Source organism: Pristis pectinata, chromosome 1 (assembly GCF_009764475.1).
Source record: "Pristis pectinata isolate sPriPec2 chromosome 1, sPriPec2.1.pri, whole genome shotgun sequence".
NCBI lineage: Eukaryota > Metazoa > Chordata > Chondrichthyes > Rhinopristiformes > Pristidae > Pristis > Pristis pectinata.
This window is the reverse complement of record NC_067405.1, coordinates 36,962,449-36,984,060: the sequence shown is the minus strand read 5'-3', so window position 1 is coordinate 36,984,060 and position 21,612 is coordinate 36,962,449. Positions and strand designations below refer to the sequence as shown.

The window sequence follows — 21,612 nt, the reverse complement described above, 5'->3', positions numbered from 1 at the left end:
CTAGGCAGATTGTGTTTATTAGACAACTGTTCAAAAGATAAAAAAGTTATCAATGAATAAATCTCGAAAACATGTTATACCCTTCATTTTCCATAAGGAAAAGGCTGAGTCAATTCTAGATGGTTGAAAGAAAAAAATTAGATTGAATAGGACTTGATAAATTAAATTTATTCAATCCAAAAACTTTACAAAATTGAAACCATATCCGTATTGTAAGTTTAACTATTGGATTAGTCACTTGTTTACTCAATTTAGCAAGTGCAAAAAGAAATGAAGCTCCTAAAACAGAAACTAATGAAAATCCTTGCACTAACTCACACTCAAGGTGTACCCAACAGGGACAATGAGTTGCACCTAAATCTTGTGCCTAGAAAATTAAGTATCTAATATTAATTGCCCAATAGTAAAATCTAAAAATAGGCAAAGACATACCACCATCCTTTTTTAAATCTTTGTAAATATTTCCTTACTTAACCTTGGGTTTTTATTCTGCCGTATATATGAAAGAATTTTGGAATCAATAGTTTCGAAAAAGGATTTCGAAATAAAAGTTGGAATCGCCTGAAATAGATACAAAAATTTTGGTAAAATATTCATCTTAACTGTATTAATTTGACCGATCAATGATAAAGAGAATGGGGACCATTTAGTAAATAATTGTTTGATGTAATTAATTAAAGGTAAAAAATTCACTTTAAATAAGTCCTTGTGTTTCTTGGTAATTTTAACACCCAGGTACGAAAAATTATCAGTCACTAATCTAAATGGTAATTGCCTATAAATTGGGACTTGCATGTTTAATGGGAAAAGTTCACTATCATTAAGATTTAATCTATAACCTATAATCTATAACCAGAGAAAACACTAAACTGAGCAAGTAGGGATAGATTTCTCCGGGTTAGAGATATAAAGTAACAGGTCGTCTGCATAAAGAGATATCATATGAGTACCCTTTCCACGAGTAATACCAAATATGTTAGGAGAATCCAGAATGGCAATTGTCAAAGGTTCCAAAGCAATTTAATTAATAAAGGACTCAGAGGGCAACCTTGTCTAGTGCCTCGAAAAAGCCTGAACAAGGGGGATCTCTGATTATTAGTAACTATTGAAGCCATAGGTGTATGGTAAATCAATTTGATCGCGGATATGAAATTTGAACTAAAATTAAATTTCTACATTCCAAGGAGATATCAAAACTAAATATTAACAAGATTTGTATAATGTGTCTTGACCTCACAACTTCCAAAATCATAAGTATAAACCGTGTTTTAAAAATGTGCCATTATTTATTTTAGCTTTATGCTTTTATAGTTTAAATACACCAACGTTCAATAAGGTGATATTTACATCTAAATTTCACCAAGGAAACATGATTTTCTGACATATCCAGTGTGCCCTATGATTTTATTATTACTTCACAAGTTACTAGATTTGTTGTTTTTAAATCACAGTAGGAATCCTGGCATTTGAAGAGTCAGAGGTTGTTTAAGCTTCAGATAAGGAAGATGTTGTTCTATTATTCTCTCGTTTGAAAAAGCTGAGAACGGTCAAATCAGTATAATGACAGCACTATTATGTTCAGCACTGGCTGCACAATCTATGACTTGTAACTTGATCATGGAAAAATATACACCTAGAAACTGCATTTCACCCTTTTATGGAGCACTAAAACACTGCTGTGTTTAATGTTAACACCAAAATTAACTCCTTTGTAAAAAATCACAAAATTGGCCAAAATCTAGCTTCAAGTAGCACCAGGATGCTTTACACCCAGAATTAAGCACTAAAAGGCGACTTGCGTGGTTAACTAAGGGACTTCACCCAACCTTGTGCAACTTCCAACAATTTAATGTGCAACAGTAAGAGAAAGGTGTTCTTGAGCAGATGGAATTTTCATGTTATCCCCGTGGATATGCGGGTTTCCACTGGATGTTCTGATTTCCTTCCCACATCTCAAGGACATGCTGCAGATTAATTGGCTACTATAAATTAACCCTTTGTATAGATAAATGCAGAAGAACCAAAGGGGATTTGATGGGCATGTGAATGAGAATAACTTGCAGGGAAACGGGAATGGGACAGATGGGATTGTTCTTCTGAGAGTTGGCATAGATTCAATGGACTGAATAACTTCTTCACAAGCCATAAATAGGTAAGTAAAGGTGTCAGCGCTTAAAGGCACTGTCCCCAGGGAAGTCATGCAGCAGAAACATACACTTTGGTTGCTAAGGAAGAGAAAGAGGCTGCAGAGGAGTGAGTGACACAGCTCCCACAGAGGGGCATGCAGGTCCTGGTCAACGAAATACAAGCCAGGAGGAAGGTCCTTTGCCTCACAGAGATGAGGAGACTTGCTAGACCCATTACAAGAGAAGCCTGTAATTAAATTCCCATATAATGGAGCAATACTGAATGAAATTTTATGATCTCACAAATATGTCAAGCTGAACACAGTTTACACCTGCAGAATGGAAATCCTCATAGAAATTTTTTTTTAATGCAAAGGTATAGTCCTTTAAATGAGGTGCAACCCATCAGGAAGTGGAGAGACTTTGCAGCAAACCATCAATGTAAATGGAGCCAGATTCATTCCTCCATGTGTATAAGAAGTGCAGGTATACCAGTGATGCAAGAAGTCGATTTTATGCACCTTCTGGGCTCTTTGGGCTAATTATTGGTATAATTTGTTGGTGTTAAAGAAAGAAATGAGGAGGGGTTCACCTGGTCTGTATAGGGAATTTTATTTTGCCAGGTTCTTTTGAAAACTGTCTCTCTATAAGGGAGCCCCATACATGCTGTGTGTGCGCAAAGTCTGCCCTTCCACTCAGCTGAAAGCTGAAGCGTGGATGTTAAGCAGGAACAACCTTCCACAGCTGCTTTCTTCCTGTTAATCTGGTTGATCTTCTTGTTCTTTCTTCCTGTTCCTCTTGTCCTTCCTCCTGTTCCTCTTGCTCCTGCTGCCCTCCAGTTCCACCTCATGCATATCAGGCTCTATTCTCTGCATCAGTCTGGCATGTAATGCAGGGCGCCCCCAGACAGATATAGTCAATAATATCTCATCACTAGGAAACGCAGTATCTTCCATTACTATACTGAAACTTAAGAGGCTCGCTTGCGTGATTAGAAAGTCATTAGTGTGAGGAATCAGAGGAGATGGTAATCTTTGTCCCCCAGGAACCATAACTCCATGCAGTGTTAGATGTATGCTGGTGCAGACTCCCTAAAGATATAGGAGCCATATATGCCTCCTCGCATGAAGGAATTCTTCTTGTGATCCACAATCACCTGAACATTGAGTGAGTGAAAAATTTCCTGTTCATATGAAGATCTGGTTATTAAGAGGATCCTTATTGGCACAAGAATGTAGACAATGGTCACCTGCATTCAAACGATACCGACAGTGCTCGTAGATCTCAGTTGCTATCTATTCTTCACTAAAATCAAAACACGAAATCATTCGTTCACCAGTACAGTGTTGAGTGATCTCTCTGATGCTCAGGTCAACAGCAAATTGTGAGGCAAGGCAGAGACCCAATGCGGAAACTTGAAAAAATCCTGTGTTGAGGAAGTTAAGAGTCAAGGTAATCTAGACCAGAGTGAGCAATGTGGCCTAAGGTCTTTTGAAACCTGAGCTTTCAAATGCATTGCTCCTCATGGAGACTTAGGTACGAATACTGTGTGTCTGAATTGTTTTGGGGTGATGAGTATGTCCATGCATCCTGCCCCTAGCTCCACAACTCACGTTGAGTGGCCAGTCATAAACAGACCAATGCCTTCAGTAATGGAGCGCTGCTAGTGGCATCACCACTGAGGCACCCATTGCATGAGTATCTCTGCATTCAAATGCTCAGAAACAAAAGACTCCAGTTCATTCAAGTATGCTTTGTAAACTTTGGAAGCTGTTTGAGCAGCCTGCAGTGAGTTCTCCAGCTGCCCAGTCAAGTCTCCTGATTTCTGCAGAATGTCCTTTTACATAGCACAACGTGCTCTTATTTGTATTGTGACTGCTTATCGATAGTCATAGGGTGCAGTTTTCAGCACCAATTAATGTCAGAAGTGCGGAATACCATGAATAGTGACGCCATCAGTGTTAATTTGACACCAGAGAATTGTCAATACACACTAATGTGAATAGCGTGTGGAATTGTCCTATCCAATATTGTGACGGGCGCTATCTCACCCAGAAATGATTGTTGGCTTAAATCAATTTGTGTATCTTGCACATAACGAGACATCCAGTATTTGATCCAATTTTCAGATTATTTAAACTAAAGTTATCAAACCATGTGTATGAAAAAAATCCTTTATCCTAGAAAATACATACTATATTTTAAAATAACTAAAATTCCCATCTGTAACTATTTCCGATCTGGTTGGAATACTTGCTATTATTACCAGATTCACAAGCAAATATAGTTTCAAAATTCTCATTTGCAAATTAATGCAATGTAATTAAAATGAGAAGTGGACTATTAATTCTGTAAGATATTTAAATCAATCTCTAAGCAGGGGGATTTGACATTATGACTGATACAGTAGAGAAGGATTTATTCCCCTGGGAGAAACTTTAAACCCAAGGCCTCATTAGCTCCCACCAGACAAACTCTCACTTGGTCTGGGTAGCTAAATGATAGGAAATGGCAGAAAGTCACATAGTCCGCAGGTAAACAACTGAGAATAATCAGGTGGTGAGACTAGTTGAAAGGTCATGGTGGGAGTCTTAAGTTTTTGATGTGGGGTCTGGAGAAGAACACTTACATCTCTGAGACCCAAAAGCAAAGATGCAAAAAAATGAAAGACTTCTCCTTTAGGTCCTCTTCTGGCTTTTATTAACTTTGCCACATGGTTGGCCCGGTAGGAATCTCACTTGGCTTCCTGCTATACCTCCTGGTTAAAAACTAGTCTGATCCAAATATTATAAGGATTCAACAGGTAAATATTCAAAGGGCTCTACTGGCATACGGCAGGTGTCTTGCTACCTTTTAAGCTGTCCAGGTACAAATGTGAACCAGTTATCTCCCAGTGCTTCCAAAACAGGTAAATAAGTTAGATAACTAGTTGCTCACCAAACTGGTTCTTATTGTTGGAGTGGCTTAAAATCACTGCCAAGGTTTTAGAATGAAGAGACCTAATGTAATAAAAGCAAAACATTTACCTTAAATGAATTTAACAGCTATAATAATAGATCTGCACTTTGTAAAATAGTTGTCAGTATTGCGTCAATATTTCAAAAAAAATCTTGATAGCTATAACTCTGTAGCAATCTTCTCATGGTTGGGTATGGGCATATTATTAGATGCAGAAACATACAAGTTCAGAACTTACCTTCTGTATCAGATTTGCAATCATTGCCAGCTAAGATATCTGCAAGATCCTCATGTCCAGTCTTCCGTAGTACTGCCAAGAACTTGGAGAACCAGCCAGGGGGCTTCACCACTATTCTGCCCAATAACTCTCGGATTCCTGCTTTATATCCATGTTTATTTGTTTCACTCAAAATCTAAAAAGACAAGTTTAGATCAGTGTTAAAGGATATTTTTACAGTCTTACACATTTTTTTATCCAGACTATTTGATGAGTTTGATTGAGGAAGTCACTAATCATAGTACTTGAGGATCTTTGGTTTTAACCCAACCCAGAGAAGCAGGCAGGGTCTCAATCTAATTCTTTGTCCAAAGGATGACATTTTCACCACTGCAACACTCATTCAGCACTATACCTATAAACCACCCAGGATCAAATTCCTGGAACAACTTTGAAGCTACATCCTTCTGATTCAGGGATAGATAATTACCATTGGAGACAAGCTGACTACATAATTGGTCACTACCTCATGTTACATAATTGTACGTGGGAAATCTGATACAGAACTACATGCTGCTAAAAAATACTGGACCAGAGTTTTATTCTATTGTGATTTGCTATCAAATCTCCAAAAGTGCAGTAGAAGTCCTATTTATAGCTCAGGTCAACATTGTACCGAGAGCCTCACTGAAGAAATTCTAAGCTATTATGTCAGGTAATAATTTGTGTAGACAAGAAGTATCATATTTTTCTTATGTCTTCCCATCATAAAATCCAATTCCCAAATTCAGAATGAAACTGGCTTAAATGAGTGGTATTGCAATTGCATTACCCAGCCACTTCGGGACACTGCCTCAGGAAGAAGGCAAGCCAGTGGCTCTACTTCATTAGGAGTTTGAGGGGATTTCGTATGTCACCAAAGAGTCTTGCAAATTTCTACAGATGTACGGTGGAGAGCATTCTGACTGGTTGCATCACCGCCTGGTATGGAGGCTCCAATGCGCAGAATTGAAAGCAGCTTCAGAGGGTTGTAGACTCAGCCAGCTCCATCACAGGTACAACCCTCCCCACCATTGAGGACATCTTCAAGAGGCAATGCCTTAAGAAAGCAGAATCTATCATTAAGGACCTTCACCATCCAGGACATGCCCTCTTCTCATTACTATCATTGCGGAGGAGGTAGCGGAGCCTGAAGGCACATACTCAATGTTTTAGGAACAGCTTCTTCCCCTCTACCATCAGATTTCTGAACAGTTCATGTATAGCTCCTCACTGTTCCTCTTTTGCACTATTTATTTTTCTGTAACTTATAGTAATTTTTATGTCTTGCATTTTACTGCTGCCGCAAAACAAATTTCACGACATACGTCAGTGATAATAAACCTGATTCTGAATTACTCAAAAGATCCAAAATTTGCAATAGAAAGCTGACAACTCTGCACAGCTTTTACCTCCATGACTGTGCAGAAGATCAGATCTCCCATAAAAGTCCTGAACTACTGTACAGGTGAAGATTGTATTATCCTGGTTATGTTTCAATGCTGGACTCTTCATGGAATCAAGCATTCCATAGTTTCTCTGCACTTATGCTAGGAAGTCTGCCTGTTGTACTTATGCCAGGTTAGGCCTGTGCTGATAAGGACCTCACTGATCAGGTCGAAGCCAGCTTCTTTGTGGATGCTCCTACTGAGGAACCTGGTGATGTTGAGAGCAGGTCTAGCGGGAGGCAACCAATGAGTCCCAGCAGTGAGGTGTTTCTGCGGCAAAATTGATGCACAGAAATCCTGGGTGGACTGATGCTTATAAGAGGAAATGCCAGCAAATCCACAGGGAAGTACTGGCATTTCCCTGCAAAATTAAGCTCATTAAGAGACATGCAAATGAGTTTTTAATGGGATGCTATGATATGGCACTGTTGATAAAATACCCACCCCATAAACTAAATTTGTAAGTGTTGACATTCAGCCCAACTGGTCTATGCTGCTTCTTATGCTTCACATGAGCCTCCTCCTCCATGCTTCATCACACCCTCTGGATATGTCATTCTGCTCCTTTCTCTGCAGCTTCCTCTTAAATCTAGTCACGTTAATCATTTCAACCATTTCCATGCAGCAGTAAATTCCATATTCCCACAAGTCTGAGCAAAAAGTTTCTCCTAAATTCCGTACTGGATATTCAGAACTGGCAAGGTGAAGTCAAAGTGATAATTTCCTTAGTGACCAAAGACAAACCATCCTAGCACTTCCAGCACTGCCCTGTGGGTAAAACAGTGGATGTGAAGAGACTGTCAATTCCAAGTGCAACTTGAAGGTCAAGCATGTTAGTTCCATATTATTCACAATAAAGGGTGTCACTATAGTGAATGGCTTATTCATGTAGAAGGCTTGCACTGTCCCTACATATGTATTTCCTCTCACATACTGCACTATGGGAATGTATGAGTTATTCATGATGTGAGCACAGTGGCCATATGTGTTATTCATGATAACTTCTGATGGTGGCTAAAAAATGTGTTATTCATGTTAAGGGCTCCAGTAGAATTCCAATATATTTGAAAATGGAGGCCCATCTGTATATTATATGAGGCCTTTTTGTGCACAGGCTCCCTCAACAAATATATAAAAAGAACTGGAGACAAGAGACTGCAGATGCTGGAACATGGAACAAAAAACAAGCTGCTGGAGGAACTCCGTTGGTCAGACAACATCTGTGGAGGGAAATGAAGAAGAGATGTTTTGGGTCAAGACACTTCCTGAACAATGAAGATAATAGAAACATTTCCAATTAGGAGTGGCAGTTTTCATGAATAATATTGCTGTATATTGACTAATATGAGGTCAATAGAGTCTGGGAGAGGGTGATAGAAGTGTTTTATGGATTCTTGGTTAGATCACACCTGGACTACTGGAAACATTTCTAGCCACCACACCTTTGGAAGGACATATTGGCCAGAAAGCAAGCACAAGAGTGAATAGCAATCTTATCAGGGTTAAGACATGAAATGTTGGAATCACTCAGGTGGTCAGGCAACTTCTGTGGAAGGAGACACAGACAGCATTTCAGGTCTGGGATTCTGACAAAGGGCCCTGGAGCCAAAACATTGACTGTTTCTTCTTCCATGACTGCCTCCTGACCTGATGAGTGTTTCCAGCACTATGTTTTTATTTCAGATTTCCAGAATCTGGAGTTTTCAAACTTTTTAAGACTTACTGGATGGCAACAAAACGCCAAAGGAAACATTACAAGGAGAAATCAAATGAATTTAATAGAATATGTTTATATTTAGCCTTCTAGATATAAAGCCCTGTCTTTATGATTACTTTCTGGATCTGTTGATAACATTTTAAATAATTGATGCACATAAATCCCTATTTCTTTGAATATCTGCATTTTCTACCATTTCAGTTCTGACGAGAGATCTCTGACCTGAAACATTAACTTTATTTCTCTTTTCAATGATATAGAACAATACAGCACAATACAGGCCCTTCGGCCCACCATATTGTGCCGACCTTCAAACTATACCTAAGACTATCTAACCCCTTCCTCCCACATATCCCTCTGTCTTAAATTCCTCCAAATGCTTATCTAACAATCTCTTGAACTTGACCAATGTATCCGCCTCCACCACCACCCCAGGCAGTGCATTCCATGCACCAACCACCCTGGGTGAAAAACCTCCCTCTGATGACTCCCTTGAACTTCCCACCCATTACCTTAAAGCCATTGTATTGAGCATTGGTGATCTGGGAAAGAGGTGCTGGCTGTCCACTCTATCTATTCCTCTTAATATTTTGTATACCTCTATCATGTCTCCCCTTATCCTCCTTCTCTCCAATGAGTAAAGCCCTAGCTCCTTTAGTCTCTCTTCATAATCCATACTCTCTAATCCAGGCAGCATCCTGGTAAATCTCCTCTGCACCCTCTCCAACGCCTCCATATCCTTCCTATAATGAGGTGACCAGAACTGGACACGGTACTCTAAGTGTGGTCTAACCAGAGTTTTGTAAAGTTGCATCATTACTTCATGGCTCTTAAACTCAATCCCACGATTTATGAAAGCTAACATCCCATAAGCTTTCTTTTCTACCCTATCCACCTGTGTGGCAACTTTCAGTGATCTGTGGATATGAACCCCCAGGTCCCTCTGCTCCTCTACACTGCCCAGAATCCTGCCATTTACCTTGTATTCCACCTTGGAGTTTGTCCTTCCAAAATGTACCACTTCACACTTCTCCGGATTGAACTCCATCTGCCACTTGTCAGCCCAGCTCTGCATCATATCAATATCCTTTTGTAAGCTTCGACAGCCCTCCACACTATCCACAACGCCACCAATCTTTGTGTCATCTGCAAACTTGCTAACCCACCCTTCCACCCCCTGCTGTCTGACCTGCTGAGTGTTTCTGGCATTTTCTGGTTTTTCTTATTCCAAAATAAAATATTCTGTTTCATAGACAATTGGCTTAACCTAGAATTCAGCAATATTGCACCCATTTTTCAGCTCTTTGCCCCCTTTGGGAAAATCAACCCTTGTTTTATATATAATGGTTCTTTCACTTTAACTTTTTTTTCCTAATGTAAAACTCCCCAAAATGATGTCAACAATAGCTCAATGCCCAAAATTAATCTTCAGTACGATTTTCAACCTCACAGGTCTGAAAAATGAGTTCACTCACAGAAAAACTAGGTTTACCTCTCCCTACTTCCACTAAAACCATTCTATTTAAAGGACCACAATCAGACTGTGTTCCTTGAACTCACTGAGATCTGTGATATATGCCTGGACTGCATTGCAGGGGAGGTCACGATCATAGTTTCTCTCAGGTTTCTAATCTTAAGGTCGTTCCAGGCAACTGCTGAAGATCTCTGCCACTTCTCACGATTTGCTGCTCATTACTGCATTAGAAAGATTACCCAAACACCTACTCAGAAAAGATTTAATTTACTTCCCATTCAGCCCACAGGAGTAAGCAGAACAAGCATGGAGATTTGCAGGTTTTCCTAAAGAGTAGACATTCAGAGCTATACTGTTCCCCTTGCACAAACAACATCCTCCTATGGTCATTGTTCTTCCCCAGCTTGTCCAAGTCCCTCTGAAGCCCTGGGAGCATCTGCCAACCCTCTCCCTTAATTGCATTGTGCATTAAGTTGCAACATTATCCTGTAGGTGAAAGAGTGCTATTTGTATCATGGTATGTCTCTTTTAAGAGCTGTCTACTGAGATTGCAACTGCATGGTTAATCGCTGACATCTGTGTGAACTTGCTATAGATCAATAGAGATCACCATCCCAAAATTAACACAGTGCAATTTTGCACTGGAAAACCCAGCAATACTGTCCTGTGAACCTTCCAATGGAACATCTTGGTGTCATTTGCAGGCCATTATGTCTGAAATAAATGGCCTCATATTTCCCGACATTGAACTCAGTTTGCCCAATTATTTAATATATTAATAAAATCTTGAAGTTTTATGCTTCCAGTTACACTGCTCACGAAACTTCCAATCCTTAAATCATCAGCAAATTTGAATAAGTGGTTCTCTATCCCATCTTCTAATTTGTTCATAAATATGTTGAAAAAACCCTGACATAGATCCTTGTGGGACACCCATTAATTCTGATTAAAAAAGAGAAAGGGACAGACTACGCACTTGCAGGTGAGTTGGCCTAAAATCAGTTGTAGGAACATCTTAAGGGACAACATCAAGTTAGACCAGCTTACACTTGCTTAGAGAAAGTTATGTCTGCCCATTTTCTGTAGATACCTCAAAAAATGTAGATGACAGTGGAAGGTTGTTTGCATTGGAGTTCCACAGTGCTTGTTTTTCATGGTAAATTATATGAACTTAGTGTTATAGAGTCATACAACGCAGAAACAGGCCCCTTGATTCACCATATTGATGATAAAGCATGCATCTATAAAAGGCCTATAGCCTTCTGCGCCTTGGTGATTCAATTGCTTGTCTAGATATATCTCAAATGTTGCGAGAGTCTCTGTCTGTACCACCCTCACAGGCAATTTGTCCCAGAAAAAAAGTCTTCCCCAGATCACCTCTAAAGCTCCTGCTCTTACCTTAAACCTATGCCCTCTGGTTATATATACCACTGCTATGGAGAAAAATTTTTTGCTATCTACCCTATCTACTCTCATAATATAGTACACTTCAATAAAGTCCCATCTCAGCTTCTTCTGTTCCAAGGAAATCAAATCCAGCCTATTTCGTCTCTCCTCATAAATGAAATATTTCATTTCAAGCAACATCCTGGTAAATCTCTGCACCCTCTCCAATGAAATCACACCCTTCTTATTGAGTGGCAATCTGAAATGCACACAATGCTCCAGCTGTGGCCCAACCCATGTTTTATAAAGTTGTACCATAACTTTTCTGCTCTTATATTTCATGCCCTGGCTAATAAAGGCAAGTATCCAGCATGCTTTCTTCACCACCTTACCTACTAAGCCTTACCTTTATTAGTTCTCCCAAAGTACATAACCTCACACTTATTAAGATGAAACTGAATATGCCATTGCTCTGCCCATCATACCAACCCATCAATATTTTCCTGTAACTGAAAACTATCTTCTTCACTCTCAACCACTATCTGACTTACAAACCATACATCCAAATTGTTAAACTATATAACAAATTGTAAGAATCCAGCATCAATCCCTGTGACCACTGGTCAGAGGCTTCTAATCATAAAATTAACCCTCCACCATCACCCTCTGCCTCCAATTACTAAGACAATTTTGTATCCAATTTGCCAGCTTGCCCTGGAGGTCTCTAGGCTTTGGACCAGTCACTCATGTGGGACCTTGCCAAAGGCCTTACTAAAGTCCAAGTAGACAACATCAACTGCATCACCCTCATTGTCACATTTCTTCAAAAAATTTCAAATTGGTTAAACAGGATATCCATCTATTTGCTGTCTTCAAATAATCCCTGATTTTCCAAAGATAAATTATTCCTGTCCCTCAGATTATTTTTGAATAATGTCCCTACCATTGATATTAGACTGACAGGCCTTTAATTACCTGGTTTATCCCTGCTGCCCTTCTTGAATAAAAGGTCCCACATTTGTTGTCCTCTAGTCATCTGGCACTTCACCTGTGACCAATGAAGACTTAAAAATCTGTCAGGGCCCCAACAATTTCCTCTCTTGTCTGCCATAGCAGTCTTGGATACATTTCACCAGGGTCTGAGGATTTATTCATTTTAAGCCAGCCAAGACATCTAATGCCTCCTTTTTAACAGTGACTTGGTTTAGAATTTCACCATCCATTATTTCATCAAAGCTGTGATGAGATCAGGAGCTTAGCTGTTTTGGTAAAACTCAAACTGGGCATCAGCGAGCAGGTTATGGTTGAGTAGGTGCCACATGACAGCACTGTCAAAGATATTTTCTGTCATTTTACTGATGGTTGAGAGTATACTGATTGAGTGGTAATTTGACAAACTGGCTTTGTTCTTTTTGTGAACAGAAGACACCTGGGCAATTTTCCACATTGTAGTGTAGTTGCCAGTATTGTAACTGAACTGGTACAACTTTTCTAGGGGTGTGGCTTGTTTTGGAGTGTAGGTCTTCAGAACCAGATCTGAAATGTTGTCTGGTCGCAGAGCCTTGGTTGTATCCAATGCTCTTGGCCATTTCTTGGTATCATTTGCTGTGAACTGAACTCACTGAAGACAGATTTCAGTGACAGTGCTGGTCACAGGAGCAAGCCAAAATTAGCATCCACTCAGCACTACTGGTTAAACATGGTTGTAAGTGCTTCATCTTTGATTTTAGCACTCACATGTGTGTTCTACCATCACTAAGGATTTTCTTGGGGCTCTTCTTTCCATTTAACTGTCCACCTCCAGTCATGACTAGATGTGACAGGACTGCAGAACTTGGATCTAATCTTTAGTCAAAAGATTGTTTAGCTCTGTCTGTTGCATACTGTCTTTGTTGTTTTAGCATCTGTTGATTCAGTCCTCACATTACGTCATGTCACAACCATGTAGCCATCTACAAGAAATGGCATTTGTCAGCGGTTCCCTGCCTCCACAATCAACACCCGGGTTTAACCTCCTCTGGTCTAATCACACAAAACAAAAACAGACTGGACTAGAGGATACATATTTTGCAACAAATTGCTCACAACTGATAACTCACAAATCTTCTTTACCACAAGGTCCAAGTCAAGCGCACCATAGGATACTCGCTACTTTTTTCCTTAGGTGTAACTGCAACAGCAGTCAACACACACAACACCCCGCAAAGCAAAGCACTCCAATTGATCAACTCTATGTACTCCATTAGCAGTGCATGACTGTTGCAACAGGAGTCAAAGCAGCAACTCAGCTAGACTTCTTCCACTGCACAGGCTAAGCCCATGATCTGCACGAGAAGGTCAAGGGCAGCAAAGTCACCGGACATAATCACCTTTAAGCACCGTACCATCGGATACATTAATATTTCTATCAATACCAAAAATCAAAATCTTTAAATTCTACCTTGCAGTACCATTGGACTACAGTGTTTTATGAAGTCAGCTCATCACTTTTTGTCAAGAACAGCTAGGGCTGAATAATAAATACTGGCTTTACTAGCAATAGCTGTTACCCGTTTATGAATTAAACTCTAGGGTACACAAGCCACCCCCAGCTGAACGCTTAAAGGAAAACTTTCAGTGTCCTTACAGGAGGCAGTGACATCACGTGGTTTATCGACGGCTCACTTGAAAACAAGAAACCTATCGACATTATCAATACAACCCCTACTTTTAAGGATTTAAAAATGGAGCACCAAGGACTATGTTGTCAAGAAAGGCGTTCACCTCAACAGATATAGGTATTTCCAGAGACACAGAAGAATAAAAGGTACTCACATTTTCCAAGTCATCCATGATAAAAATACCTTCGGTGAAACAGTATACGGCAACTTCATTCGGTATCAACTTGTCGATGAGAGTTGGCGACAAGAGCCTGACGAGTTGCACTTCCACGTCATTGCGAGCCTCAAGTGATGGGGGCATCAGGTCACCTGCTTCTGGGTCGATGTACTCAGCAGCGTGTGAGCAGCCGCCTTCCCTCAGGGCGGTGACAAACTGCCCAAACCAGCCCTCGGGAGGGGGCTTGTTGATTATTTTGGTGAGCAGCAGCTTGGCGGCAGCCTTGTTGCCCCGCTGGGTCCTCCTGGCGCGGATCTCCTCCTTGTCGTCTTCTTCCATGAACTGAATGAAATCCAGCACCGGCTCCACCTGGATGATGGCAGCCAGGCGGCCGAAAAAACAGTCGATGAGCGCCAAGCGCTGCTGCTGCAGCTCGCTGCTGCACATCCCGAGCCCTGCTTCTTGGAATTCTTGCTGCGAACCTCTGGAAAGTTCTCGCCGCTCTGAGCTTTCCTTCCCTCTGCTCTCTGCTTTAAATGGACAATTTTCAGTTTCGATTCCGCACTGCAGTACAGAGAAGCGTTGGTGACGATTCCTCTGGGGACTTTCAAGTACAACAGATAACGAGCAACTCACACAGGAAAGCTGGGCGCCAGTGAAGTCCCTATTTCTGTTTCTGTTCAGAGAACAATCGAACAAACAAAATCGATTTCATTTCACAGATGGGAGGGCTTTTATCATTTTCTGTTTGTTTTGTAGTGAAGTCGACCCTTTCCAGGCCAAGATGCAGCAACAGTACGGGTGGTTATACAATTCCCATACGATTGCTCTATCATCTATGAGTGTTATCTAAGTTTGTTAGGAAGATAAATTTATTTTTGTTTATTTTGTGTAAATTATGTATAATTTATGTTTGTCGCTTATGTACTGTGCTGCTGCTGCAAAAAGCAAATATTCATGGCATTTACATCCTGGGTCTGTATGCCCATAACAATAAACTTGAATTTGAAAATAAATTAGCTATGTAACAAAAATCTTTAGTCATGTTTATTTCTTTCCTTTCAGAGACATGCCCAGAATTTTTCTCTGTTGCCCCAACTTGTACGTACCTGCTGACCCTAGTGGATGCCATTTATTCCAGTGTGGATTTGGTTGGTAATGGTATATTGTTGTCACGTGCACTGAGATACTGTGAAAGGCTTTTGTTTTGCATGCCATCCAGACAGATCATGCCATGCGTAATTACATTGTTGAAGAAAAAAAAGTGCAGAATATAGTGTGGTTACAGAGAAAATGCAGTGCAGGTTGACAAATAAAGTGCAAAGGCCACAATGAGGTAGATTGGTAGATCAAGAATTCATCTTTTAGCGGATGAGAGCTCCGTTCAAGAGTCTGATAACAATGGGATAGAAGCTTCTATTGCGATTCTGACTCCCACCTCTTCTCTAGTCCAGAGTAGCATAGGGGCTGTGTCAACACAGGTATCCTGCAGGGTGCACAGAACCTTTGACAGCCGGCAAAACCCCAACTCTGGCCCAAACTCACGGAATGCCACTCATGGAATGCCAAAGCTCTCAGTGTCATGGGGGGGGGGGGGGTGAAATTGAATGTTTTGTGAAGGTCTTTGGCATTTGTAAACATTAAGAAAAACTCAGGACACCTAAAGGAATATTACACCACAGCTTGAGGTTTGTGTGCACTTCTAAACACCATATTACTCTATGGATGTGGTTGCACTGGAGAACATTACAGAGGAGATTTGCAAGGATGTGACCGGAGATTGAATAAACTGTGGTATTTTGGAAGAGGAGGCTTATTTAAATAAGGTGTATTCATGAGGGGATCAGAAAAAAATAAATAGGAAGGGCCTGGTTATTTAAGCAGAAGGTCAAAAATCAAGAGGCAGAACTTTAAAGTAATTGGTAGAAGGGTTAGAAAATAAATAAGGGGGAAAAATTACCAGAAGGTGTCAAAGGTCTGGAACTCATTGAAAGGATGTTAGTGCAGAAAACCCTCATCAAATATATAAAACTGGAAGTCCACTGAAAGAGCCATGACCCGCAGAGCTAGAAGGTGGAATTAAGCTAGGTAGCTCTTTTTTATCTCACACAGGAGCAATTCTGTGGTCCATTTCTGTGACAAATATTATATGATTTCTATGAAGATTTTTAAAAATGTAATTATTTTTGCCTTTAAAAAACTTAAAAGTCCATTTGCACACTAAAAATTAAAAGTATTGAAGCCAATATAAATAATACAAATATGACTATTACCTTCTGGGAGCCAATGTCTCCCATTCATTTGAATGAGAACTGAGCTTGCACCCAATTTAAACTGGCACAGACTTAGCAGGCAAACCTCTCTGCCTGAGAGCTGGGAGGCCTGTGAAAGATTCTAGTACTCCATTGGACATCATCAGGAGTCCACAGGAGAACAACAGTGCAGCCACAGTCTGAGGGGCTGGGCAGAAGATACCACCGTTGACTTAGGCCAATGCCAGTGTTAGAAAATGGGCCTGCAAGTAAATCCCAGTATTAGCACTGCCATCCAGGCAGATGATCTGTCCCAATGTAAATCAATAGTTCTCTTTCTTGAACAGAGTAACTGAATGTCCACAGCCCTCTTAAGTAAAGAATTCCAAAGAGTCACTATCCACTAAACAAAGAAATTTCTTCTCATCTTAGTCCTAAATGGCTAACTCCTTATTTTGAATCTATGACTTTTTTCTGGACACACCTGCCAGTGAAACATCATCCCTGCATCAGTCCTGTCAAGGCCTATAACAATTTTGTATCTTTCAATGAGCCCATCTCTCACTCTTTTAAAGTGAAAAGAATATATGATACAGCCAAGCTGCTTAATCTCTCCCCATGGGATAATCCCATCATCCCAAGAATCAGTCTGGTAATCCTTTGATTTCTAGTAAGTAGGGAGACTTGTACACAAGATTCCAGGTGTGGCCTGAGTAGGACCCTAGGTAGCAATTTCTTGAGAATCTCATTCCCTGAGTCACAAGTTTTTGGATGATGTGGAGTTATTTTCCCTTATTAACTTGTCCCTTACAGTAAGCGTTTGATCCTGTAAAGACACTGATATTTTGCAATCCCCTCTCTCAAACAGAGAAAATGAAATCCCGCAATCCATTGAGCAATGAGTATAAATTTTGTGATGAGAAATGTAATGGAACATATTGTATGGATAATTAACCAAATCCACAAAACAACTTTTAAACAGTTATCCAACACAACCTCAAGAATTAAGTGTGATATTTGACAAATATGATACAGTCCTGTCCGAAACAGGAACAATAGATCAAAGAAGCTCGGTAGACATAAATTTCATGGATTTTCAACAGACTTTAATTAAGCCATGTCACCATCTCAAACCTATGCTGTTCTAAATTATTTAGGTCTAGGACAAATTTAACAAAGAAAAATTGTCTTCATTGGTGAAAGAGTTAATAATGAGAGGACATCTGAAAAAGAACTAAAGGTGATATTGGGAATTTTTTTCACATAGTGAAGGTTAAGAACTGAAAAGGTTCTGGAAGCAGATGCAGTCGTAGCTTTCAAAAACTAAATATGTAAGCACCTGAAGAAGAAAAAAATGGCCGACAGGAAAAAGCTAGGGAATGCGACTAACTTGATAGGTGGGGTGAATTCATCTGCCGTTGCGTAACTATGAGTCAACAATAGGGAGCTGAATGGAAGAATGTGTAAGGAAATTAGTTTATGTGGTGTGGAGACCAAATAGAGATTAATATTAACTGAGCTATCTTAAAGAATCAGGTAGACATAATTATATTAATTTTAAGCAGATCTGAGTTTATTTCTTTCAGTTGACTTTTGCCAAGACCTGGACCACATTCAAGCATGGGCTGATAACTGGCAAGTAACGTTTGTTCAATGATGAACTCCAGCAGGGGGTTGTCTGATCATTTTCCCCTGTCATTCAATGGCCATGTCATTCAAAAGTATGGAAACACTACCACCTGGATGTTTCAGTAGTGTAGCGGTTAGCATGATGCTATTACAGTGCCAGCTACCCGGGTTCAATTCCTGCCGCTATCTGTAAGGAGTTTGTACGTTCTCCCCGCGTCTGTGTGGGTTTCCTCCGGGTACTCTGGTTTCCTCCCACATCCCAAAGATGTATGGGTTAGGAAGTTGTGGGCATACTATATTGGTGCCAGAAGTGTGGCGACTCTTTGCAGGCTGTCCCCAGAACACTCTATGCAAAAGATGCATTTCACTGTGTGTTTCAATCTACATGTGACTAATAAAGATATCTTATGATATCTCACAAGGAGTCTGTTGGTCGAAGAAGGCAGCTCACCAGCATCTTCTCAAGGTTTGGACATTAAAAGATGGTCTTACCCCATGAGAAAAAAAGAAGTGCGTCCTAAATGTTTTCATTTACTTTGGAATTGTATGATGATATCATACATCTGATTAATATACTGTGTATGGTTTATGAGCAATTACACAAATATATTATTACACCATCTTGAAGCAACTTAGAAATAGCCTTGCACTATGGTAAACCTGTGATTTTTTTTTACCAATTTCTAAACAGTTAATTGAAAAGGCTTGAAAATTGTGCAACATTTTAAATCTCTTTTTCTTCAGATTTTTTTCAGCTTTTTAAGTTCAATCCAAGTACTACCCTTGAGGTACAATTAAAAGAACTACAAAACATAATAGTTACAAAATCCTTAAAATGGGTTTTTCCAGTTGTGGCCCAAAAAGGTAGCTTCCTTACCTGGTGCTGTTTCCCAAAATTTTTCAGATTTTTTTTATTTTAGGTGGGAATTTCCCTTGTGTTTAATGTTCTATAATATAACAGTCTGATAAGAAATTTGAACCAACCAGCAACATTTCTAGGGAAAGATTAAACAAAAATTCACTTTCATATACTTGAGTCTAAATGTTGGAAAATATTTTATTAATCTATATTCTCAATAAATCATGTTTAAGCTCTTGTCAAGAAGGAGACAGATTTTGGAATGTTCATTAATTTCTTGCTCTACCTGTTTGGATAAATGTAGAATAGAAGGATAATCCTGGCAGGATTGCTGAGGTCCTGTCCTCCAGGATCAGCAGTGGCTCCATGCAGGATGAATCTACTGCTTTTGTTCAGGATTACAGCAGATATTATTTACCTCTGCCACATCTCCAGAGCCCTTGCCAGATCAAACCACTGTTAAATTCAGAACAGCAACAATTTTTATGGAGGTCCTGCCAAATCTAACAAACATAGAGAGAGGGCTGAACAATGAGAAACAAAATGGTGAGATGGTGCAGACTAAAACTAGGCCCGAAGTTGCTCAAGTATGACCTCCTAGGAGAAAGAAGAGACTGTAGATGCTGGAATCTGGAGCAAAAAAATAAACTGCTGGAAGAACTCAGTGGGTCAAGCAGCAAATGCAGAGGCGACAGACCCGAAATGTCAACACATCCCTTTTGCCTACACAAATGCTCGTTGACCCACTGAGTTCTTCCAGCAGTCTTTCTTAGCTCCATGACCTCCTGGATCTCTGTTATCTCCTCCACTAAAAGTTAGCTATCAATGAACTGCAGTATCTGACTTAACACCAATGTAGGAGCACCAGGAAAGGCAAAAGAACACAGAAGACTGACACAAAGGGAAAAAGAGAGATGTGTTACTTCCATGCAACATAGTATATTTTGATGCAAAATTTTGTTTGGAACATTTATTTTGCATTAAAATTAATGTGGCCAAGAGGACACTGCGTGTTTGCTCCACATTATGGCAATGCAGTATAAAATATTCTTTGAATAGAGAGAGACAGCATTCTTCTAATGGATGATAGACTGTGTTATGTTTAAGAATTATTCAGATTCACTCCAAAAGGGCACTGTCCTATAAAAGTTCACGGTCATGTCGATCATGACAGTCATGAGCAATATAGTCCTTGCCTTGCTCTCAGACTGCATTCCCATCTGCACAAGATAACATAGTGACAATATCCTTAATGATTTTTATAAATTTTGTTTCAGAGATTTAAAGATCCTGCCCTGCACTTTTAGCCTCAGTTGTCAATTGGGAGACCCAGAATGACTTCTGGTCAAAGCAACATCTGGGACACAGCTACGTTAGAGAGATAGCACTGAATAGAAATCTTTACAATTCTTTGGTTTCTAAACAGTACATGACAAACATCACCATTCAATTTGGACTTTTTTTCTTCAAGATGAACGCTGATGTGTTTATGTATTTTTCAGTTCAATTTTCTCTTTAGTTAAATTCTAACTGCAAAACTAACAACTTAAATTATTGTCTTAGACCCAGGCCTGCATCTTGCACTATCCTGTACAAAACAGAAGTAATTATAACTGAACATGTGTTGTGCAGTCTCTTTCAAGGTGTTTTAATGTCATCAACTCCTCTGGTCTTAAAAACTAGCTAAGTTTTCCATTAAACTACTGCCACTAAATAGAAATGTGTGAATAGAAATGGATTAAACTATGGTGTCTCATGATCAAATTGCCTGTTGATACTTACTAAGGACTACATGAAGCAACTTGTACATGATACTCAAGGCTCACCAACACTTGTTGCCCATGTACAAGAATGAGAAAATCAGTAAGTTTCTTGCGAATAGAAGTTAGAAAAATAGAATAAAATTAGATCTAGATTTGTAACGTACTTCTGTTAGTTCCCATATGTCTTATTTGAATTCTTATTTTAAATAACATTTTGAATGCCTTAAAGGGTGGTGGAAGCAAATTCAATAATAACTTTAAAATGAGAAACATAAGTGCTTGAGGGTGGGAGAAACTTACAAGTCCACCAGGAAAGATTAAGGGTGGGTAATTTGATGCATAGGCCTTTAAAAAGCAAGATGTACCAAATTACTTCCTCCCGCTGTATATCATTCTATGACGTATAAGCTAACATTAAAAGGAAACCCGTTGTGTTTAGAACAACAGTATCCTTGCAACAGATAATCGACAACAACTACTTCTGAAGAGGTTTTAGCAGGAAACGGCTCTTGAGTTTTACTAAACAAATATTGACGCAAACTATAAACGGATTAAAGGCAGATGATCAAAACCTGAGGCGAGAGGTAGAATTTTATAAAGAATTTTAAAGGCGAAAAGTGATTCATGCTAAACGCCACTAGTTATTTTAGAAATTCTGGAACATTGAGCATACTTTAAAACTCAAAATACAATGGCAATTATATAAACTGTCTCAATGGAGGATGGAGTCAATGCACAAGCCAGTCCCACTAGCACTCCCACAACTTCCTCGTGAGGCCCCATACACCCGCAGGTTTAAAGCTGCACAAACTACGTTGACCAAAGTCCCAAATATTCATACAGCTTTGTCACAGTCACAGGGCACACCGTGCTTCTCAATCCTATTGGTCATTGAAGGGTTCAATCATCATTGGTTGTCCAATTGAA

At 39.7% G+C, this 21,612-nt stretch overlaps 1 protein-coding gene across 2 annotated transcripts in view; it reads right to left on the bottom strand.

Annotated features, from left to right (window-relative positions):
- The window catches only part of ifih1 (interferon induced with helicase C domain 1), a 92,124-nt gene that overhangs the window by 69,814 nt on the left and 698 nt on the right, over positions 1–21,612 (bottom strand). The window contains exons 1-2 of one of the 2 annotated variants that reach the window (XM_052011670.1): positions 14,180–15,192; positions 5,323–5,497 (exon numbers count right to left, since the gene is read on the bottom strand). In XM_052011670.1, the coding sequence (XP_051867630.1) occupies positions 5,323–5,497; positions 14,180–14,629 (625 nt within the window). In that variant the 5' untranslated portion in view covers positions 14,630–15,192. Of the gene's footprint in view, positions 1–5,322; positions 5,498–14,179; positions 15,193–21,612 lie in introns of those variants that run through there. The other variant, XM_052011679.1, reaches the window with a different exon arrangement.